Source organism: Neophocaena asiaeorientalis, unplaced genomic scaffold, assembly GCF_003031525.2.
Source record: "Neophocaena asiaeorientalis asiaeorientalis breed wild unplaced genomic scaffold, Neophocaena_asiaeorientalis_V1.1 scaffold123, whole genome shotgun sequence".
Lineage (NCBI taxonomy): Eukaryota > Metazoa > Chordata > Mammalia > Artiodactyla > Phocoenidae > Neophocaena > Neophocaena asiaeorientalis.
In genome coordinates this window covers 249,632-268,986 of record NW_020173666.1, presented here as the reverse complement: position 1 = coordinate 268,986, position 19,355 = coordinate 249,632, and the positions used below count along the sequence as shown (strand labels likewise).

Below are 19,355 nucleotides of genomic sequence, written 5' to 3'. Positions count from 1 at the left end.
GAAAAGGAGGAGGAGGGTCCCTGTGGAGATGGGAGGTAGGCCAGAGAAAGGAGAGAGGGAATGGGCCACAGCCATCTCCAAATTATTTTTCCTGTATTGTCGTTTTAAATGTTTAAATATTTGATACATACAGAGGAATATGTACACATCCCAGGTTATTTTTAAGCTGTTAGAATTTCATGTCTAAATAAAGTGTGAGAAAGCACACAGTAGGTAAGACAGGCTCTCTTCCTGGGTGAGAATGCAAGAGGGGAGATATGTCTCTACCTCGAGTGGAGCATTGAAAAATTGCCCCTTGACTGCTTGAAAGAGTATATTGCAGTTAAAAAAATTATTTTTAGGGAAGTGAACAGCTTTGCCCTGTTTTCAGGGCTCCCATTCACATCCCCTCACAGCTGAATTGGAGAGATGCTTTACATTCAAGCCCTTCTGCAGGGAAACAGGCGTTTTAAAAAATTAATTAATTGATTAATTAATTAATTTTTTGGCTGTGTTGGGTCTTCGTTGCTGTGTGCAGGCTCTCTCTAGTTGCAGCGAGCGGGAGCTACTCTTCGTTGCGGTGCGCAGGCTTCTCATTGTCGTGGCTTCTCTTGTTGTGGAGCATGGGCTCTAGGCGTGTGGGCTTCAGTAGTTGTGGCATGTGGGCTCAGTAGTTGTGGCTCATGGGCTCTAGAGCTCAGGCTCAGTAGTTGTGGCGCACGGGCTTAGTTGCTCCGAGGCATGTGGGATCTTCCCGGGCCAGGGCCTGAACCTGTGTCCCTTGCATTGGTAGGCAGATTCTTAACCACTGTGCCATCAGGGAAGCCCGAAACAGGCTTTTCTCTTGGTCGTATTCTTAATTGATATTAAAACAATAGAGCACTCTGTGCCCTAAATAACTCTTCTTAAAAATTAGATTATGTAGCAAGAGGTTAACTCAGGGAATATTATTTGCAAAAATCCAGTAACTCTAAAACTTAGGACATCTGTCAAGAGCGATTTGCCTGAAAATGAGCCTGACTAGGATTTGGTACTCACTGGTGGTACCTCATGGATGACAACCCAGGTGTTTTCTACTCTTATTTTTTGAATTTCTTCCCCTGATCTCTGGGACTCTTTGCTCAGGCCCAGATAACAAGGATGGAAGCACATAGGAAGCTGAGAATAAGAATGTCAAGTTCTTGGTCTCTATGTGCCAAAGTCCTCAGCCCAAACATGAGATAGGAGTGGTTTGAAAGAAGATGAAATTGGGCATCACTGGTCCCTGTCATGAGCAGGTGAAGAACCTCTAAGCTGGAGAAGGGGAGAGAGTTCAAGAAGGATTGAGAAAGTTAGATTCCAGAACAGGGCTTTGCAGCCTGTGCCCCAGATTGAGCCAAGTCATTGGTGAGATAGAGGAGGATGAGAGAAAGGCCACAGAATTCAGAGGTTGCTCTGGTGGAGACATCCCGATGCCTGGCTTTTGGTCTGGAATTCTCTCCTGCAGGAATATACTCAATAATGCAATGGATTTAAATATAAACATGCCATTTGTTTTCCTTTTTAACGGGGATTGTGGAAATAGAATTTAGAAGGATCTTTGTGTTCATGTGATGAAAACCGTACAGATAGTACATCTGTATGTGAAGGTGCATGTTTTATGAATCCTAATATGATAATAAGCAATGCATTTGACTACGTTAGGGAAAAAGTAAATTACCTTTTTAGTCTCTCCATTGACAAATCATATCACAAAAACCAAGTGTGAGTCAAAAAAGGCAAGGAAAAAGTAGCATAGAGGTGACACGGACAATTAATGACCAAGAATATTTGTTACCTTTCTGGATTTTCTGTTCGTGGTATTTGTCAGCTTTGTAAAATTAGTGATTTGTTGTGAATAGGTGTTCACGTTTGTATCTAATTTTTAGTGTATAATTTTGTATTGCATTCTTTTTCTTAAAAAGGGCCTCCAGTCTGCTGCCCACGTAACTGTATTAGTTCCTAAAACAGATACAGGAAAAAAAAGAATAGCAATCTTTGTGCAGTGAACTCATGTCTCAAAAATGCCCTCATGAGCATCTCAGTATGAGATCTTGAGGGATGCTGGTCTCTAGGTCTCTTTTCTGTGTGATGTGTTTGGTTTGGTATTAGCAGGAGGGCCCCTAGACTGTGTGGGGCTCCAGGCAATGTTTTTTTTTTTTTGCAAGGCCTTTGTCTATCTAAACAATTTGATTAAAAATTTATTACAAAATCCATGGGCCTCTGTCAGGCATAGGTAGAAAAGAGGTGTTCAAGTATTTGTTTATTGTCTAATTGGTGCACATAAAGTTTCTTTGTAGCATCCATTTCTTCCTATTTAGGTCCAGGAGCTGTTTCTTCCAGTTCTTTATTATCAAATGTATCATTTCTGGCTTCTTTCTTTCTTTCTTTTTTTTTTGAGTTTCCATGTTCAATTTTTATTTTTTAAATATCTTTACTGGAGTATAATTGCTTTATAATGTTGTGTTAGTTTCTGCTTTATAACAAAGTGAATCAGCTTTACACATACATATATCCCCATATCTCTGCCCTCTTGCATCTCTCTCCCTCCCATCCTCCCTATCCCACCCCTCCAGGTGGTCACAAAGCACCGGGCCGATCTCCCTGTGCTATGCGGCTGCTTCCCACTAGCTATCTATTTTACATTTGGTAGTGTATATATGTCCATGCCACTCTCTCACTTTGTCACAGCTTACCCTTCCCCCTCTGTGTCCTCAAGTCCATTCTCTACGTCTGTGTCTTTATTCCTGCCCTGCTACTAGGTTCATCAGTGCCATTTTTTTGGATTCCATATATGTGCGTTAGCATACAGTATTTGTTTTTCTCTTTCTGACTTACTTCACTCTGTATGACAGACTGTAGGTCCAACCACCTCATTACAAATAACTCAATTTAATTCCTTTTTATGGCTGAGTAATATTCCATTTGGCTTATTTCTTATCTCGCAACTAGAGATGATGTAGCAATGCTAGTATTACTCACAAAGCTGGAATCTGTTTGCACTGTTTGCAGTATTACCTCTGCAATTCTCTGCTACCTTTGATTCAATGCTGATCACACCATGACTCATGATGTCACATCACCCATCTGCCACCCATGAATACTGGCTTCCAGTGAGACACAGTAAAGTTGTTACTATGCTTTGTTGATGGTGACCACAAATGCAGGTCTCACCCCAGTTGTGCAGGGAAATGTGAATGATATTTATTTTTCTGGTCATGGTCAATGTACTGTTTGGAATTTTAGGGCATGGATGTAGAAGTCTTTAGACTATAATCAGTGCACTTCTAGCATGTGATCTTTCTCAATGTTGACCACACTGCTGCTTTCCAGACACTGCTGGGAAAAGACGTGGGGGCCTGTGGGTAGAGCAGGAAGGGCAGTGCCATCTGTACAAGCAATGTCCCCAGATCATTTGGCATGATTAAAACCATCCTGGGTTAGCACAACCGCACCAGTCAGAGGTGAGAGGCAGAAATCAATTGGAAAGGCAATGGGTGTGCTGAGCAGTGATTTTAAAGCCCCCAGAGGAGACAGGAGCAGCCAGTCCCAGGGGACTGCCTGACACGGCATACAGAGCTTGCAGAAGGGTTTGGGTGGTCAACCCAGATGCCAGAGTGCGGAGTGCACGGGGCGAGGCATTCTTGCCACCACAGGAAAAAGATGCCTGCTGCCTCCAGGGGCTGTGCTCACGGGCAGCACAGCAGTCAGAATGTAGGGGGGTGAGAATCAAGGCATGGGTCCAAATATGTGGCTCAAACCCAAGTGTTGGCAGTGAGCTCTTAGTAGCCCAGAGACCTAAACTTGCTATGTGTCTGACATAAGCGAGAGTCGCTCACACTCTGCATATCAGCACCATCTGGAGGCCCAACCTTTCATGATCCCTCAAAAGCAATATTGTGTTAGTCAGAGGGAGCAATCTGCTTGCCCGGCCTCCTTTCTGTTACTGGAACCTTACCCTGGGGTCTCGGGTTGACCCTATAGGTATGAATCCCTGAGCAAATAGGGGCATATGGTTGAGCCCCGGTGAAGGGTAGAGGGTCAGATAAGAAAGAATATGGGGCCAGGACTTCTGAGGGTCCCAGTCCGAGCTCAAGACTCCCTGCCCAGGTGTCATTGCTAGCCTCAGCTGATCCCAGGCACCAGAGGGGACTTAGAAAATCTTAAGGAGTACAGTTCAAAGTATGGGGCTACCTGAGGCTTAAGAGTCCGGAGTAAGGACACTGCTTGCTCAGGAGTAAGGGATGTCTACTGGATATCAGAGTGATGCTGGCCTCATAGAATGAGTTGGGAAGCATTCCTCCCTCCTCTGTAATCTATAACTGTTCATGCAGGATTGATATTCTTTGTTCTTTAAATGTTTTTCCCCAGTTTTATTGAGATATAATTGGCCTATAACATTGTGTTAGTTTAAGGTGTACAACATAATGATATGATATATGTATATACTGGAGAATAACTAGCATGATAAGTTCAGTTAACATTCATCACCTCACAGTTGCAATTTATTTTCTTGTGATACGAACTTTTAATATTTACTCTCTTAACAACTCTTTTTTTAAAGATTTATTTATTTATTTATTTTAGGCTGTGTCAGGTCTTAGTTGTGGCACACGGGATCTCCATTGAGGTGCGTGGGCTCCCCTCTAGCTGTGGCCTGGTGGTTTTCTCTTCTCTGGTTGTAATGCGTGGGCTCCAGAGCGGGTGGGCTCTGTGGTTTGCTGCCCAGGGGGTCTAGTTGTGGCACGCGAGCTCAGTAGTTGCAGCACGCGGGCTTAGTTGCCCTGTGGCATGTGGGATCTTAGTTCCCAAACCAGGAATCGAACCTGCATCCCCTGCATTGTGAGGTGGATTCTTTACCACTGGACCACCAGGGAAGTCCCTCTTAACAACCTCCAAATATAGAATATTGTTAACTATAGTTACAATGTTGTACATTACATCCCCAAACTGCTTTATCTTATAACTGGAAGTTGGTTACTTTTGACCACTTTCATCCATTTCCTCCACCTTCTCCTCCCCACTTCTGGCAACCCCCCTTCTGTGAGAGATGACTCCTTCTCTTTTTCCTTCTTCTTCTTTGTACTTTAGTGCCTTCATTATAGGAATTAGTACCCCAAACATCCCTTTCATGACTTGGGGCTCTCGATCCTCTCCAGGCTCAATGTCATTGTCTATAATCCTTACTCACCTGGAGGGTTCCTTCATGTTCCCAGTCTATGCATTCATTTGTTCATCGGTACAACAGCTATTAAGGCTGCCTCATGCCAGGCACGCTGAGGACCCCAGGACACAGTGAGAACATGGTGGACGCAGCCCGGCCTTCCAGGAGGGCATTAAACCACTAAACAAAGAGTCACCCCACCTTTACCTCTGCTCTACAGACCAGTGAGGACCCACGGGGTGCCGGGGAAGCTCCCTGGGCCTTTACCAGCTCCTGGTCCTGCGCAGGGACAGGGTTGGCCATGGGGACTGCCCAAGGGCCGGGGTCCCACCACCCACGTGTGAAGCAGAGTTGGTTCTGCTCCCTGCGACGCGGCCACGGGGGTAGCGGGAGAGGTCGTTTGGTCACAGCCCTTGGGTTCCCCAGCTGCTCTGCTCACAGCCTGCCCCAGGCAAGTGCGGTCGGGTTTCCCAGTGTAGGTGCCTAGGCCAGTCCCCCGCCCCGGGCCAGAATTGTGTGAGAGACTTCTTGAAAGTGGGGATTATATTATTTCTTCTTTAAGTGTCTCATAGAATTTTCCAGGGAAGACTTCTGGGCCGGGAATTATCTTAGTGACAATTGAATTAGGAATTCAATTTATTGAGTTTTTATAGGGAATTTAGGTTTTCTATTTCTTCCTGAGCACGTTTTGGTAATTTTTTCTTTTCAAGGAAATTGTCTATTTTATCTAAATTTAAATTATTAGCATAAATTTGTTCATGATATTCTCTTATGACCCTTTTAATGTCTGTAGGATTTCTAGTATAGTGTAGGATTTCCCTTCTTTCTTTCCTAATATTGGTGAGTGTTTATCTTCTTTCTTTTCTTGATCAGTTTAGCTAGAAGTTTATCAATTTTATCAATATTTTCAAAGAACCATTTTTTGGTTTCTTTAACTTTATTGTTTGTTCATTTCCTGTTTCATTCATTTTTGTTCTTATTATTTCCTTCTGTCTTTGATTTCAGGTTTGTTTTCATTTCTTCTCCTACCTGTTAAGGTAGACCATTAGAGCATTGGATTTAGACTTTTTTTTTTGTGTGTGGTACGTGGGCCTCTCACTGTTGTGGCCTCTCCTAGACATTTTTTTTTTTTCCCTAAAATAAGTATCTGTAGCTATAAATTTTCTTCTAAGCACTATTTTAGTTGTAGCACACAAACTTTTTTTTTTTTTTTTTGCGGTACGAGGGCCTCCCACTGTTGCGGCCTCTCCCGTTGCGGAGCACAGGCTCCGGACGCTCAGGCTTAGCGGCCATGGCTCACGGGCCCAGCCGCTCCACGGCATACAGGATCCTCCCAAATCGGGGCACGAACCCGTGGCTTTTTTTTTTTTTTTTTGCGGTACGAGGGCCTCCCACTGTTGCGGCCTCTCCCGTTGCGGAGCACAGGCTCCGGACGCTCAGGCTTAGCGGCCATGGCTCACGGGCCCAGCCGCTCCACAGCATACAGGATCCTCTCAAATCGGGGCACGAACCCGTGGCCCCTGCATCGGCAGGCAGACCCTCAACCACTGCGCCACCAGGGAAGCCCAGCACACAAATTTTGATATGTTGAGTTTTCAATATCACTTAGTTCATTTTAATCCCATTGTAGCTGAAGAATATACTTTAAATGATTTCAATCCTTTTAAATATTTGAGACATTGTATTGCTCAGTGTATGGTCTGCCTTGTTGTATGTCCTGTGTGTACTTGTTGTATGTCCTGTGTGAAAAGAATGTGTATTCTGCAGTTGTTACTAGGAGTGGTCTCTGTCAATTAGGTTAAGTTGGTTGATAGTATTATTTAAGTTTCTATACCCTTACTGATATCTTGTTTAACTGTTCTATCAATTACTTACTGAGTGTTGAAATATCCAATTACAATTGTGGATTTGCTGATTTCTTTTTCAAAACTATGAGTTTTTCCTTATATATTTTGACACAATTGTTAGTTGCACGCACATTTAGGATTGTTGTGTCTTTTTGATGAATTAGCAATTTTATCATTATAGCATGTTTTTCTTTATTCTGGTAGTATTCTTTGTTGTGAAGTTTATTTTGTCTGTTGTTAATTTAGCTATTCTAGCTTCCTTATGACTAGTGGTGCATGTTATATATTTTTAATCCTTTTATTTTTAACCTGTAACTTTATTTTAAAAATGGATTTCTTATAGGCAGACTATAGTTTGGTCTTGCCTTTTTACTCAGCCAGAAAATTCCTAACTCTTATTGAAATATTTAGATTCATGTAATTATTGAATGATTGGGTGTAAATTTAAAATCTTATGATTTATTTTCTATTTGTCCCATATGTTTTATGCTTATTCTCCCCTTTTACTGCTTTCCATTAGATTATTTTTTTAACTTTATTGAGAAATAATTCATGTACAATAAACTGCATTCTTTTAAAATGTACATTTGATAAGTTTTGATAGTTGTATACACATATTGAATCACCACCACAATCAAGATACAGAATACTTCAATAATTGGGCATTTTTAGTATTCCATTTTATCTCCACAATGGGTTTATTAGCCATATCTCCCCTTTTTAGTAGTTGCCTTCGGATTTACAAATTACATCTTTAATTTATGACAGTTTGTCTTCAAAAACAGTATACCAATTTCTGAATTATGGAAGAACCTTACAAAGTTTCCTTCTCCCATTCTTTGTGCTACAAGTTTTCATACATTTTACTCCTACATGTGTTTTAAACCTCACAATGTATTGTTTTATTTTTGCTTTAAACATTCATTATCTTTTAAAGGATAATAACATGAGAAAATGACATATATTTACTCACAAATTTGCTATTTTTAATATTCTTCATTCTGTGTGGACAGCCAAGATCCCATCTGGTTTCATTTGCCTTCTGCCCGTACTGCAGGTGTAGTGCTGATGAAAGATTCTCTCAACTTTAGTTTGTCTCAAAAAGATCTCTATTTTTGCCTTAATTTTGGAAATACATTTCTCTGGGTATGTAACTTTAGGTTCACTGTTATTTTCTCTCAGCACTTTAACGATGTCATTACATTTCTTTGAACTTGCATAATTTCTGAGAAGAAATGTATGATTCTTATCTTTATCCCTTTCTATGTAATCTGTCTTTTTTCTACGGATAGTTTTAAGATTTTCTCTTTATGACTTGCTTTCAGTAACATGATTATTATTTCTCTTGATGTGATTTTCTTTGTTTTTATCCTGCGTGGGATCTGTTGAGCTCAGATTTGTGGATTTATAGTTTTCAACAAATTTGGAAAAATTTCTGCCATTATTTATTCAAATATTATTTTCTGCCTCCTCCCCTTCTCTTCTTTTTAAAAATAGGACTCCAGTTATATATATATAGTTCCACAAGTCACTGAGACTGTGTTCATTTTCTTCCTCCAGTCTTTCTATTCTCTGTGCTTCAGGATGGATAATTTCTATTGCAATATTTTCACATTCACAGATCCTTTTCCGCCTACATTCTCTAATCTTCTGTCAATCCCATTCAGTGTATTTTTTATACATAAAAGTTTTGTTTGCATTTTTAACATCTTCCTTTTTTTCTCCCAGTCATGTCAACTTTCCCTCTGTCTTCTTGACCTATGGAGTACATTTACAATAGTCGCTTTAATGTCCTTGCCAGGTAATTTCATCTCTATCAATTCTGAGTCTGTTTCTATTGACTGACTTTCCCCTTGGTTTGGGGTCAAGTTCTCCTGCATCTTGCGTGTCTAGAAATCTTGGTTGGGTGCCAGGCATGATAAATTTGGTCTTGAGTGTTGGATTTTTGTTTTGTTTTGTTCTTCCTTAAAGGGTAGTGTTCTTTTTTCTCTCAGGCAGTTAGTTTCTGAAGATCAGTTTAATAATTTTGAAGCTACTTTTAATGCTTTGAAGAGTGGGACTTGAGTAACATTTACTCAAGAACAGTGACTCACACCTGACCCTTCATGCCCTTTCTGTTCAATGAGGTCTCTTTACTCTGGCTAGTGGGAACACGAATTATTCCTGGCCTTAAATGGGCTCTTGGATTTATTCAGTTTATAGACCCTCAGCAATTGTTCTTTTCCTCAAACTGTAGAGCTTCATCCTATTCATGTGAAGACTGATATTCAGCCAAAGAGAAGGAACTCTATGCAGATTTTTGGAGCCCCTCCTCTTCAGAGCTCCCTTACGTTCCAGTACTCTCTCCACAAATTCTACCACCTCAGGATCTCTGAACTCTGGGCTCCTTAACTCAGTGAGATCCCCCAGGGCTTTGTCTGAGATTCCCCTCCCGGTGCTATGATCTGGGAATCGCCTCCAGGCAGAAAGCCAAGGCAATGAAAGGGCACACATAGTTAATTTTCTTTCTTCAGGAATCATAGCCTTCAGCAGCTCTGTTGACCGATGTCTGAAAATTAGTTCTTTTATTATATTTTAACCACCTTTTCTAGTTTACAGTGCGGGAGAGGTAATTCCAGACGTTATCACTTCTTCATGGCTGGAAGCAGAAGTCCCCTGGACACAATGTACTTTCTTCCAACTTTGCCTTAATATTCTGCTTTGAGTGCAGAATACATGCTGCAAATTGCCAGGTTCTATCACAAAGGCAAACTCTATTTATTACTGGGCTTCCGCCCCTCATCCCTACCACCCTCAGTTCTCAGAAACTTTTACCCAGACTTTCAACTAGACTTTTGAAATCAATATAGGGACTTCCTAAATTATAATTTAACTAGTGCCAAGATTATAGTCTCCAGTTGAGCCAATTTAAGTGGAAAACTCACTTCTTAGAGGTACAGTCTTTTATGGGATCTGTCTTTGGAAAACCATTTTGTAATATAAAAATTCCAAAATTACTGGTAACTATACTACAGAATTTATATATGTAAAAGGAGTGGTAAAATGGTGATGAAGGACATTTGGCTTCCCTGGAACTGCCAACCAGAATTATGGTTCAGGATAAAACTTGCCAAGTGTCTCACCTTTTCAGTTCAGACAACTGCCTTCTTGATGCCAGTTCCACATTGTGAGATGTGCTAACGGAAGGCCTCAAGCAGAACCAGTTTCTTAAACCCCACTACTTTGGTCTTTATAGAATAAAGAACACAGTGGGGACAAGGGTATTAGACTTCTGAAGGAAGGTTCATGACGTATTCACAATGCCTTTTCCTTCCTTCTTTCCTTGCTGGAGAGCCTGGGAGACAGAAAGCAGGGAGATTTCTATTTGTTCCACCCTCTTCTGTTGAAATCTGTGTTGCCCCAATTCCCTCCACCCTCAGTAAGAGCTGTGGGGTTGGGGGTAGGGTTGTGTGCCATGGAGCTGACAGAGCATTTGGCGCTGCTGCTGGAGCTGTGAGAGAGGGTGCCCCAGAGCAGCCTGGGTACCCATCCTTGGCTTGGCAGGGATGGAGGAGTGCCTGTCAGAGAAGGTAGCTGGGGCTGGACAGAAGCAGAGACCTTGGGGTGGATTGCTTGTTGCCTTGGAAATAGGGGAGCAGAGGACAGGGGAACTGTGCGAGGGTGGACCCTCGTGGAGCTCCCTAAAGAGCTGACAGTTTCATCCCCACTCTAAAGCCAGAGTCAACACTTGTTTCCAGCCCCTTGGTGTCGGACTGAGAGGCAGAGAAGGGAGTTGCCAGCTCTGATGTCATTTTCTCTATAAGCAGAAATCCCTCCCTTTTTCCCCAGGCACAGGGAGGAGAGAGAGGGGGATGGGGAAGTTTTGACAGTTTGGATTTCAAAAAGCACAGGATGAAATATTAAACCTGAATGGGATGAAGAAATAAGGTGTCTGGCTCAGGTAGGATGTAGGGTTGAGGGCCCAGAACATTTAGCGCTACTTGATAATGAATGAATTCCATTCTTGCAAATATCTATGTTTAGACTATTCTTTCAAACTTATTAATATGCTTGTGCATGTATGTAAAACTGGAGATAGCAGTATAAAAGCTCTTACGTTGTGTTTGATTTTACATGCTTGCAAAATTCCCTTGAGAGAATATTACTGCATGGGTTGATTTGACTGGGGCTTTGAAAATGTTTATTTTCAATAAAGCTTGGACATAAGATGGCTACCTCTCTTCCTGGCAAATCTCCCTGTAGCTAACATAGGCATTTGTTATTACTCCAAAATCCTTCGAATTGTACTTGAAATTAGAGTTATCTGTCTCAAAAATTTTCATTGCTTAGTTGACGAGGAGGCAAGGCATCCAAGTGTCTTTGGAAGTTTCCATGGGGACTTCTTCAATGACCCTCAGCACTTCCATTTCAATAGATTAGATTCTGAGTGACTTTGACAGGCTTTCAGCACTGGGTAATTGGTTTGGCTTAGTGAAGGACAGCAGTGTTGGTCACTCAATGATTAGAAAGTCACAAATATGAGTTAGATATTACCGTGTGGCTATTACTCTGTGTGTAGAGGGGTGTGTGTGTGTGTTTAGCATAGCACAAGTCTAGCCCACATAAACATATAAAAATGCTTCATTATAACATATGTTTCTTATTGCTGCTGTAAAAAATTATCAAAACTTAGTGGTTTAAAACTCAAATTTATTACCTAACAGTTCTGGAGGTCAGAAGTCCAAAAGTCAAGGTGCTAATAAGGGCAGTATTGAGGCTCCGGGGGAGAGTCTGTTTCCTTGCCTTTTTGAGCCTCTAGAGGCTACCTGCAATCTTTGGCTTGTGGCCTCTTCCTTGTGTCACTCCAACTTCTGTTACCATGGTCACATGTCTTGCAATCACTGTGAGTCTCCTGCTCCCTCCTACAGGGACCTTTGTAATTATGCTGGATACACTGGATAATCCAGGGTAACCGTCACATCTCAAAATCTTTACCTCAATTCTATGTCTAAGTCCCTTTTGCCATGAAAGGTAAGATATTCAAAGGCTCTGGCGATTAGAGGATGTGGACATCTTTGGGGGATGTTACTACCATGTCAAATTAACTAAAAAATCATATGATCTCATGCACCTGTAAAACATTAAATTCCAACAGCTGTTATGACCATGACTTCCTATCTGTCTATTGCCCTCCTTTCCCTGTCTGCAACCTTATTGAGACTGCCAATCTCTGGACCATTTTACTACGTCCCAATGTTGGTCCTCTGTCTTTCCTCCTCAGTTCCTTCTAGACCCCATGGTTCATCCTTCCAGCCATCCTTGCCAATGCCCTTGGCTCACACCTGCTTGTTCTTTTGTGGCACCTACTTTCAACTTCTTTATGATGCCTGGTTTGTTGAAGTCTCTTGGAGGAAGTCCCCAAATGGTCCTTGTTATCACCAAGGTAAATTCATGATCTTTGAGGCTTGACAGCTTTCTATATTTTCATAGTCTAGGCCACTCTTTTAGGGTATGTTATAGACTCCAACTCCATTCTCTATTCTCTCACTCTCTTCAGACAATTCTTTGAGGAAAAAATTGCAGCCATCAAAGCCACCAAAAAGAAGTGCATGAACTTTGCCCTTTGTCCTGCAAACTCACTTCCAAGGACTTTTGTCTCTTTCCTCTTTCCTGTGACAGTGGGAGAGGTGTTTCCTCCTAAGGCTAACCTAGAATAGTCACAAACCAGGAATATCCACAATTGATTCACATTCCCCTCGCAGACTGTGTTCTACAGGTCTAAGTTCTGCTTTCAAAATGGCATTCTGTGGGATTCCCTGGTGGCCCAGTGGTTTGGACTCTGCACTTCCACCACAGGGGGCATAGATTCAATGCCTGGTCAGGGAACTAAGATCCTGCATGCCGCGGGGTGTGGTCAAAAAAAAAAAAAAAGCATTCTGTAATTGCTAGCTCTACTTCTTTACCATCCACTAATGTCAATGACTCCTCAATTCTCTGGAATCTAGATTCTGTCCCTACAACTTCACTGAATTGGCACCTGACCCACATACAGAAAAATCCAAAGTCAAGTTCATTATCAAACCCATCCCAGGCTAATTCTCCTCCAGGTTTCTTATTTAAGGAAATAGTGCTCTCATTATCTTGATCGCATCTTAGATGGTATTCTCTCAATTACCCTACAGTATAGCAGCTACAAGACCTGAAGATTCAATTTCTTAATATACGTTATATTCAATTTCCTCATATATATTATATATAATAGTCAATTTCCTAATACCTATATTATAAACTATACATATTATATATAACATATACATACTTTTCCCATATCTCTATTATAGGACCAGATGTTCATCTATATTTTCTTATATTTTTTATACTTTTTTTTTACATTTCATTATTTAATCTATCTGAAATTTTATGTGTGTATGTTTTGCATGTGTGTGTGTGTGTGTTTTAAGGGAGGAATCTAGCTTTTTCTTTCTTTACCAAATAGTTATTCATTTGTTGTAGCACCTTTCAATCATTTAGTATGCCACTGCTGATTTGAAATGCTATCTTTATTATTTACTAAATGCATATATATTCTAGGACCTGTTTCTGGGTTTGCTTTCTATTTTATTGATTTTTCTCTCTATTCTTGAGCCATACCACACTATTTTAGTTATTGCATTTTTATAATATGTTTTAACAGCACAAGTATGCTTGAATTATGTGTCATTTTCAAGATTTTTCAGTTGTTTTTACCTGTTTCTTCTGTTAAATGAAGAAAAAAACTTTAGCAATTTTAGAATGGAGTTATATAGTACTTATAAATTATTTGGAGGAAGAAATAACCTCTTTAAGAATGGAGTTTTCTTTTCCAGAATTTAGGATATTTTTCCATTTTTATTTGTCTTTTTAAAAAGTCCCTCAGGAGAAAAATATATGTCATTTGGTCATGAAAAATTGTCATTTTATTATAGTATTAGATTTAGGTTGGTGGTATTTTATCTATGATAAGCAAAATTTTGGTTTTATTTTGAATGTGGATGATGGAGTCGTCTTTACACTTGCACATAGAGGAAAGGGTAAAGCGTGAACATCCTTTTGAGCACTGGTGGGGTTAAGCCAGAGGTTCCAAGCCAGAGGGAGAAACCGCAGGTCATTTTTTTCTCACCACTCGGTGATTATAGAGCAAGTAGTAGAGTCATCCCGATGGATTCTGCTCCAGGACAAGCCTGGAGTTTCTGTGAAGGGTCAGTGGGTGCATTGGCAGCACCTGGGCTGGGTGGGCATGTCTTAGCACATTCCCTGTCCCTGGCGAGACAGCCCTGGGTGTCCTGCCAGAAGTGTGGCCAGAGTTCAGGGCCTGGAGTTCCCAAAGCAAAGATGACCCACCATGGGAAAACCAAGCCAAACCCCAAATCTGATCATATAATCTTATTTCAAACCTAGCAGTGATGTATAAATCCAACGTGCTGCAGTATAAGTGAGTTGAATCAGCCTTAGGTCTAAAGCCCCACAGGTGTCAACTCCTTTAGGTGTTGGTTTGGTGGCAAAATGTAGGAAAGTGTTATTTGCTAAAGAAGAGGGGTAGTAACAGGGCTCCAGATGAACTGTCCCAGGAAGTCTTTAAAAATATTCCATTCCTTGAGGTTTCTTCATTCTGACAGTCAACTGGAGAAATAATTTCCCTTTAAATGGTGGTTTTTCTTCTTTCCTGCCTTTTTTTTTTTAAACAACATTTAATTTTCTGTTAATAATATCAATTCTATAGTTACATAAAACTTTTTTTTAAAACATAGACCTTTCTCACTTCAGGTCAAAATGTAACTTATTTGATGCTAGATGTTAACACACAAACATCTCAGAAAAATAAGTAACACTGTCACGGACATCTTTATCTGGTTTCTGACCTTAAAAGGGAATGCCTTTGGTATTTGAGATGATTATTTCTTCTCATGATATGAGATATTTTTATATTACTAACGGTATTATCAAAAATAAATGTTAAAATTTCTCAAATGCCTTAGAGCAACTGTGAAGAGAATCATATGATTTTTTCTTTGTGAACTATTGAGACAATGTTTTTAACAAAAATCCTAATATTAAGCCAGCCTTGAATTTTTAAAATAAACCTTACTTTTGAAAAATGATTTCTATAGTGTTGGGTTTATGTTGCTGATATTTTAGCTAAAGCAAGTAAAAAAGCTTTTTTTTGCATGTTGCCTTTGTTTTGAGCATTTTATTAACTTTGAAAAATAATTTGGGAAGTGTTTCATCATTCTGTAATCTTGGAACAGTTTAATAAACATGAGAATTGTTACTTGAAAGTTTTCAAGAACTTGCTCATAAAATACTCTGGACCCAACTCCTTTTCTGGAGATAGTTAATTGAACATTAAAAAAAATGGCTTTCCACAGGGAGATCAGCTCAGAGCTTTGTGACCACCTAGAGGGGTAGGATTGGGAGGGTGGGAGAGAGATGCAAGCGGGAGGAGATATGAGGATATATGTTTATGTATAGCTGATTCACTTTGTTATACAGCAGAAACTAACATACCATTGTAAAGCAATTATACTCCAGTAAAGATGTTAAAAAAAAATGGCTTTCACGAATATCAGTCTATTACAGCTTTCTAATTCTTATTGAATCCATTTTCCTTGAATTTCCTTGGCTTCTAAGAATTTGTTGTCATAGAGCTATAAGACATATTTTTATAATTAAAAATTTGTTTACATCTGTGCTTGTATTGCCAAGTGGTTTGTGTTTCTCTCTTTTCAGTTAATATATCAGTAGTTTCATATTTTAATGCTATTTGTATAGATGAAGTACTGCATTTATTAATCAATTTATTTATCAATTCTGCTGTTTTTTTTCTTGCTGCCTTAATTTCTGCTTTTATTTTTATTCGCTCCTTCCTTATACTTCCCTAAGATTTATTTTTAATGTGTTTTCTACTACCTATTTGACATTAGTATTATTTAAAAATCATTATGGTCAAAGACTTTGTAAGTTAGCTTTTCTCTTCAACAAAATTATTCTTTTTGGATTTATCAAAAAGATACATATTTTTAAAATAAAGAAATTGCAAGAACCAGGCTCAGTAAACCCATTTTCAATAGGTAATAGAAAAAAAATAAGAAAGGAAACACCAGTGTTGTTAGGGGTTTGAGATGCACCATGCAGGCATTAGGCTAGGGGTTGCTTGCTCTTTATTAAAGTTATAGTTTGCATCTAGGAAATATTTCACAAAATTAAATCATGAGATCCAAATACACTCAGGGTTTTAACTAAATCAATGCAATTATTACTAATATTGCCTTGTTTGAGACAACTGACATTATCGCAATAGGGAACATCCATCTCGTTTCCTCCAGGCTTATGCTTACATTCTTCAGCCTCCTGTAAGGACTAAATAAATACATGAATGCTATGCTCCACATCTGCTCCTTTGACTTTCACATATTTCTCAACAAGAAACACAATAGGATTCTATTCTTCCTTGATTAAATGGAATTACAATTGCAAAAATTAAAATCCAATGATCAATTTTAGTTTTAAAAATTAGAAGAAGTTAAAAAAAAAAAGAAAAAAGATGTTATTATCAATAATGAATTTGGAAAGAATTCTTTAAAACACAACTGAGGGCAAGTTATTTTGGAAATATCTGTATTTTATTCTTACATATATATTTCTGCATAAAAGGTGTTCCCTCTCTCTGGGGCAGGGAGGTGAAGGCGGATTCCACTGGTTTCTTTCAGGCTTCCTCTCCTGCATTACCAATGCCCGGGGGTAATGAGTCTTCATTGGTGGCTACATCCTGCTCTTCCGTTTAGACTTAGATCTCATTCCAATTTAGGCTTCTCTTTCTCTTCTTCCATACCTAGAAATACAGGCAAAGTTCTTTATTTGGACATCAGATTAAACTAGGAGCAGGTTTACCAAAGCTGCTTTAAAAGAACTCTCATCTCTCCACACTTCTCCCCACCCACCCTGCATGCCCATCCCTTTTCTCCTGGCTAAGAAGAAAAGTCATTTACAACTTTCTCCAGAAACTTCCTCAGTGACCTCCCTCCCTACCCTTCCCCCCAAATCAGGACATAACTTCTCTGAGACACACCCAGCTCTTAAGGCCTCTGGGAGTGAGGGACGCAAGTTAGTTCTTGACTCGTTGAGTTTGCACAGAAATCCCAACCGGACTGCCTTGTAACCAGCTTCTAGCAACAGGAGGTGTGGAGCTGATGAGTTTCAAAGAGCCCTCATTTATTTTTATTTTACTCCTGTCCCTTCCCAAGGCAAGGACTCTGGATTTTCAAAAGCAAATCTTTTTTGTTTTGTTTTGTTTTTAAGGCCCATAGAGAGCTTATTAGCCACAAGAACTATTTATTTCCAGACCCACGTGTACTTAAACTCAAGTTCTCCCTCTGTTCTACCCAGGCCTGGTAGAACTATGTTTTTCTTCCTGAAAGACTCATACGTACCGGACCGGTAAGACCTTGCCTGTTGTCTGTAATGAATAGTTAGTGATATTTCATTTTCCCGGAGATGAAAATGTTTAAGTCATTCTCATAAATTAAAGTTAAATCTGGCAAATGCTCCCCACTTCTTTTTTCTTTTGCTTCTACTTAAACACCCTTCTCCTAACACCAAATTCTCAGAGCCTTTTGCTGGAATAAAAGAACCCCAGATACTGCATTGCAGGTTTTGTTGGTATTCTCTTATAAGTTGCAAATTCTCTGAAGGTAGAGCCCTTAACTGTTTTGTTCCTGATTATATCCCAAGCACCTAACACAGTGTCTGTCTGAGAGTAGGAGTTCAATTAATCTTTATGGAATAAATTAATAAACGGTGAACATAGAGAAGGCCATAGAGAACTAGTGGTAAAGCAGTAGAATGAAACATGGAGGGTCGTCACGATAGGGCTTAGAGTAGGAGAGATACCCCTGCGCCTTCCCCCAGCTCCCAGCTCCTAACACCATGTGTTTGTGTGATCAGGGTGGTAGCAGCGGAGGGCAGGTAACATTCTCAGAACAGGTGTCCTTAGACAGTCGTTTAGGTTTGGTTTTCATGACTAAGGAACTGGCAGAGATCTATAACATTTTTTCCAAAGTACTTCTCAGAAATCATGTTAAGGAAAACTTCAAATTGAAGAGTAAGGACGTCTGAAGGGAGGAGGAATAGGGTTGAGGGGGAGAAGGCAGGACATGGCTTAGTTGTTGGGTAACCAAGGCAAAGGTGGAAAAACACAACATAGATTCTGTTCAAACAGCAACACATGACTTGGGTCTCAGCTCCGTCCCATGTTCCCTCTCCTGTGGAGAAGCTAATAACTGCTTGCTTTTCTTTTCAAAGTCTCTTTTCTCCTAAGTGTTCTCCTGCAGGTGGGTTGAGTTGGCAGCAATAGTGGAATCTTAAAACGTGGGGGTGGAGAACAGGGGGTGTTCATTGACCCAGACAGGGAAAATGGCTCCCCACCTACTTTAGTCTGGCAGCTTTGAGGTGGAGGGAAAAAATTAGACAGCTGTAAATAATATTTGGAAGAACCAGAGGTATAATTTCCACACCACTAGCAGAAAGAAACCTGTCACAAAGCTGAGGCAGGATGCTCTTTCAGAAACGTAGAGGAAGAGCTGATTGACCCTCAGGGAGTCGGTCACGTGTGGCTCCCCCATGCTGGGAGAGGGGCTGCAGGGCAGCGCTGGAACCCTGGAGGCCTGCGTGGGCCTGTGTGGGACATGAGCTGGATGCGAGGCTGGGGGAGAACAGAGGTGGAGGTTTCTGTCACTTGGGCCTGGCTCCGACCTCCTCTCCCTTCTGCTCTTTTACCTGCTTTCTCCGCCCTCACCGCAACCTTTCACTTTTGGACACTTGCATTTCTCCTCGTCTGAAATTTGACTTTAATAAGACTGGTCACCCCAGTCAGACACACTGGAATTAAAATAAATTTTTAGCTTAAGCACAGAATATTTCAGCAATTATAGGCTGAACTATGTCTCCCTCAAATTCATGCGTTGAAGTCCTGATGCCCAGGATCTCAGAATGTGAGAGAAGGCCAAGGGTGTGTCTGTACAACCATTTGCTAAAGAGATGAGGCATGTGACTCATGGGTCCAAGGGACCGTCTCGGTAGAAGCCAGGAAAGACCTGTGGGAGACCTCTCATCTGATGACGTGAACCCCACGAATTACATGGGAGAATTCTGTACCAGCAGAAACACTGCCAGCCTGGACTGAAAGAGACAGAGACAGGTTGAAATAAAGGAAGAATGAATCTGAAGGTGGCTCAGCGGCTGGCTGCTCCTTGGCCCCCGAGGGCGGCCACCCAGCGCCAAGAGTGCAGGGCCACACCCCCCTTCCTGATGAGACCTGAAGGTATGGCATTCAG

The 19,355-nt window shown here is 40.7% G+C and overlaps 1 protein-coding gene across 1 annotated transcript in view; it reads right to left on the bottom strand.

Annotated features, from left to right (window-relative positions):
• Positions 1 to 16,167: 16,167 nt before the first annotated feature.
• Positions 16,168 to 19,355, bottom strand: part of AIG1 (androgen induced 1) — a 231,044-nt gene continuing 227,856 nt past the window's right edge. The window contains exon 6 of the mRNA XM_024748021.1: positions 16,168 to 16,855. Within this exon, the coding sequence (XP_024603789.1) occupies positions 16,818 to 16,855 (38 nt within the window). The 3' untranslated portion in view covers positions 16,168 to 16,817. The remainder of the gene's footprint in view (positions 16,856 to 19,355) is intronic.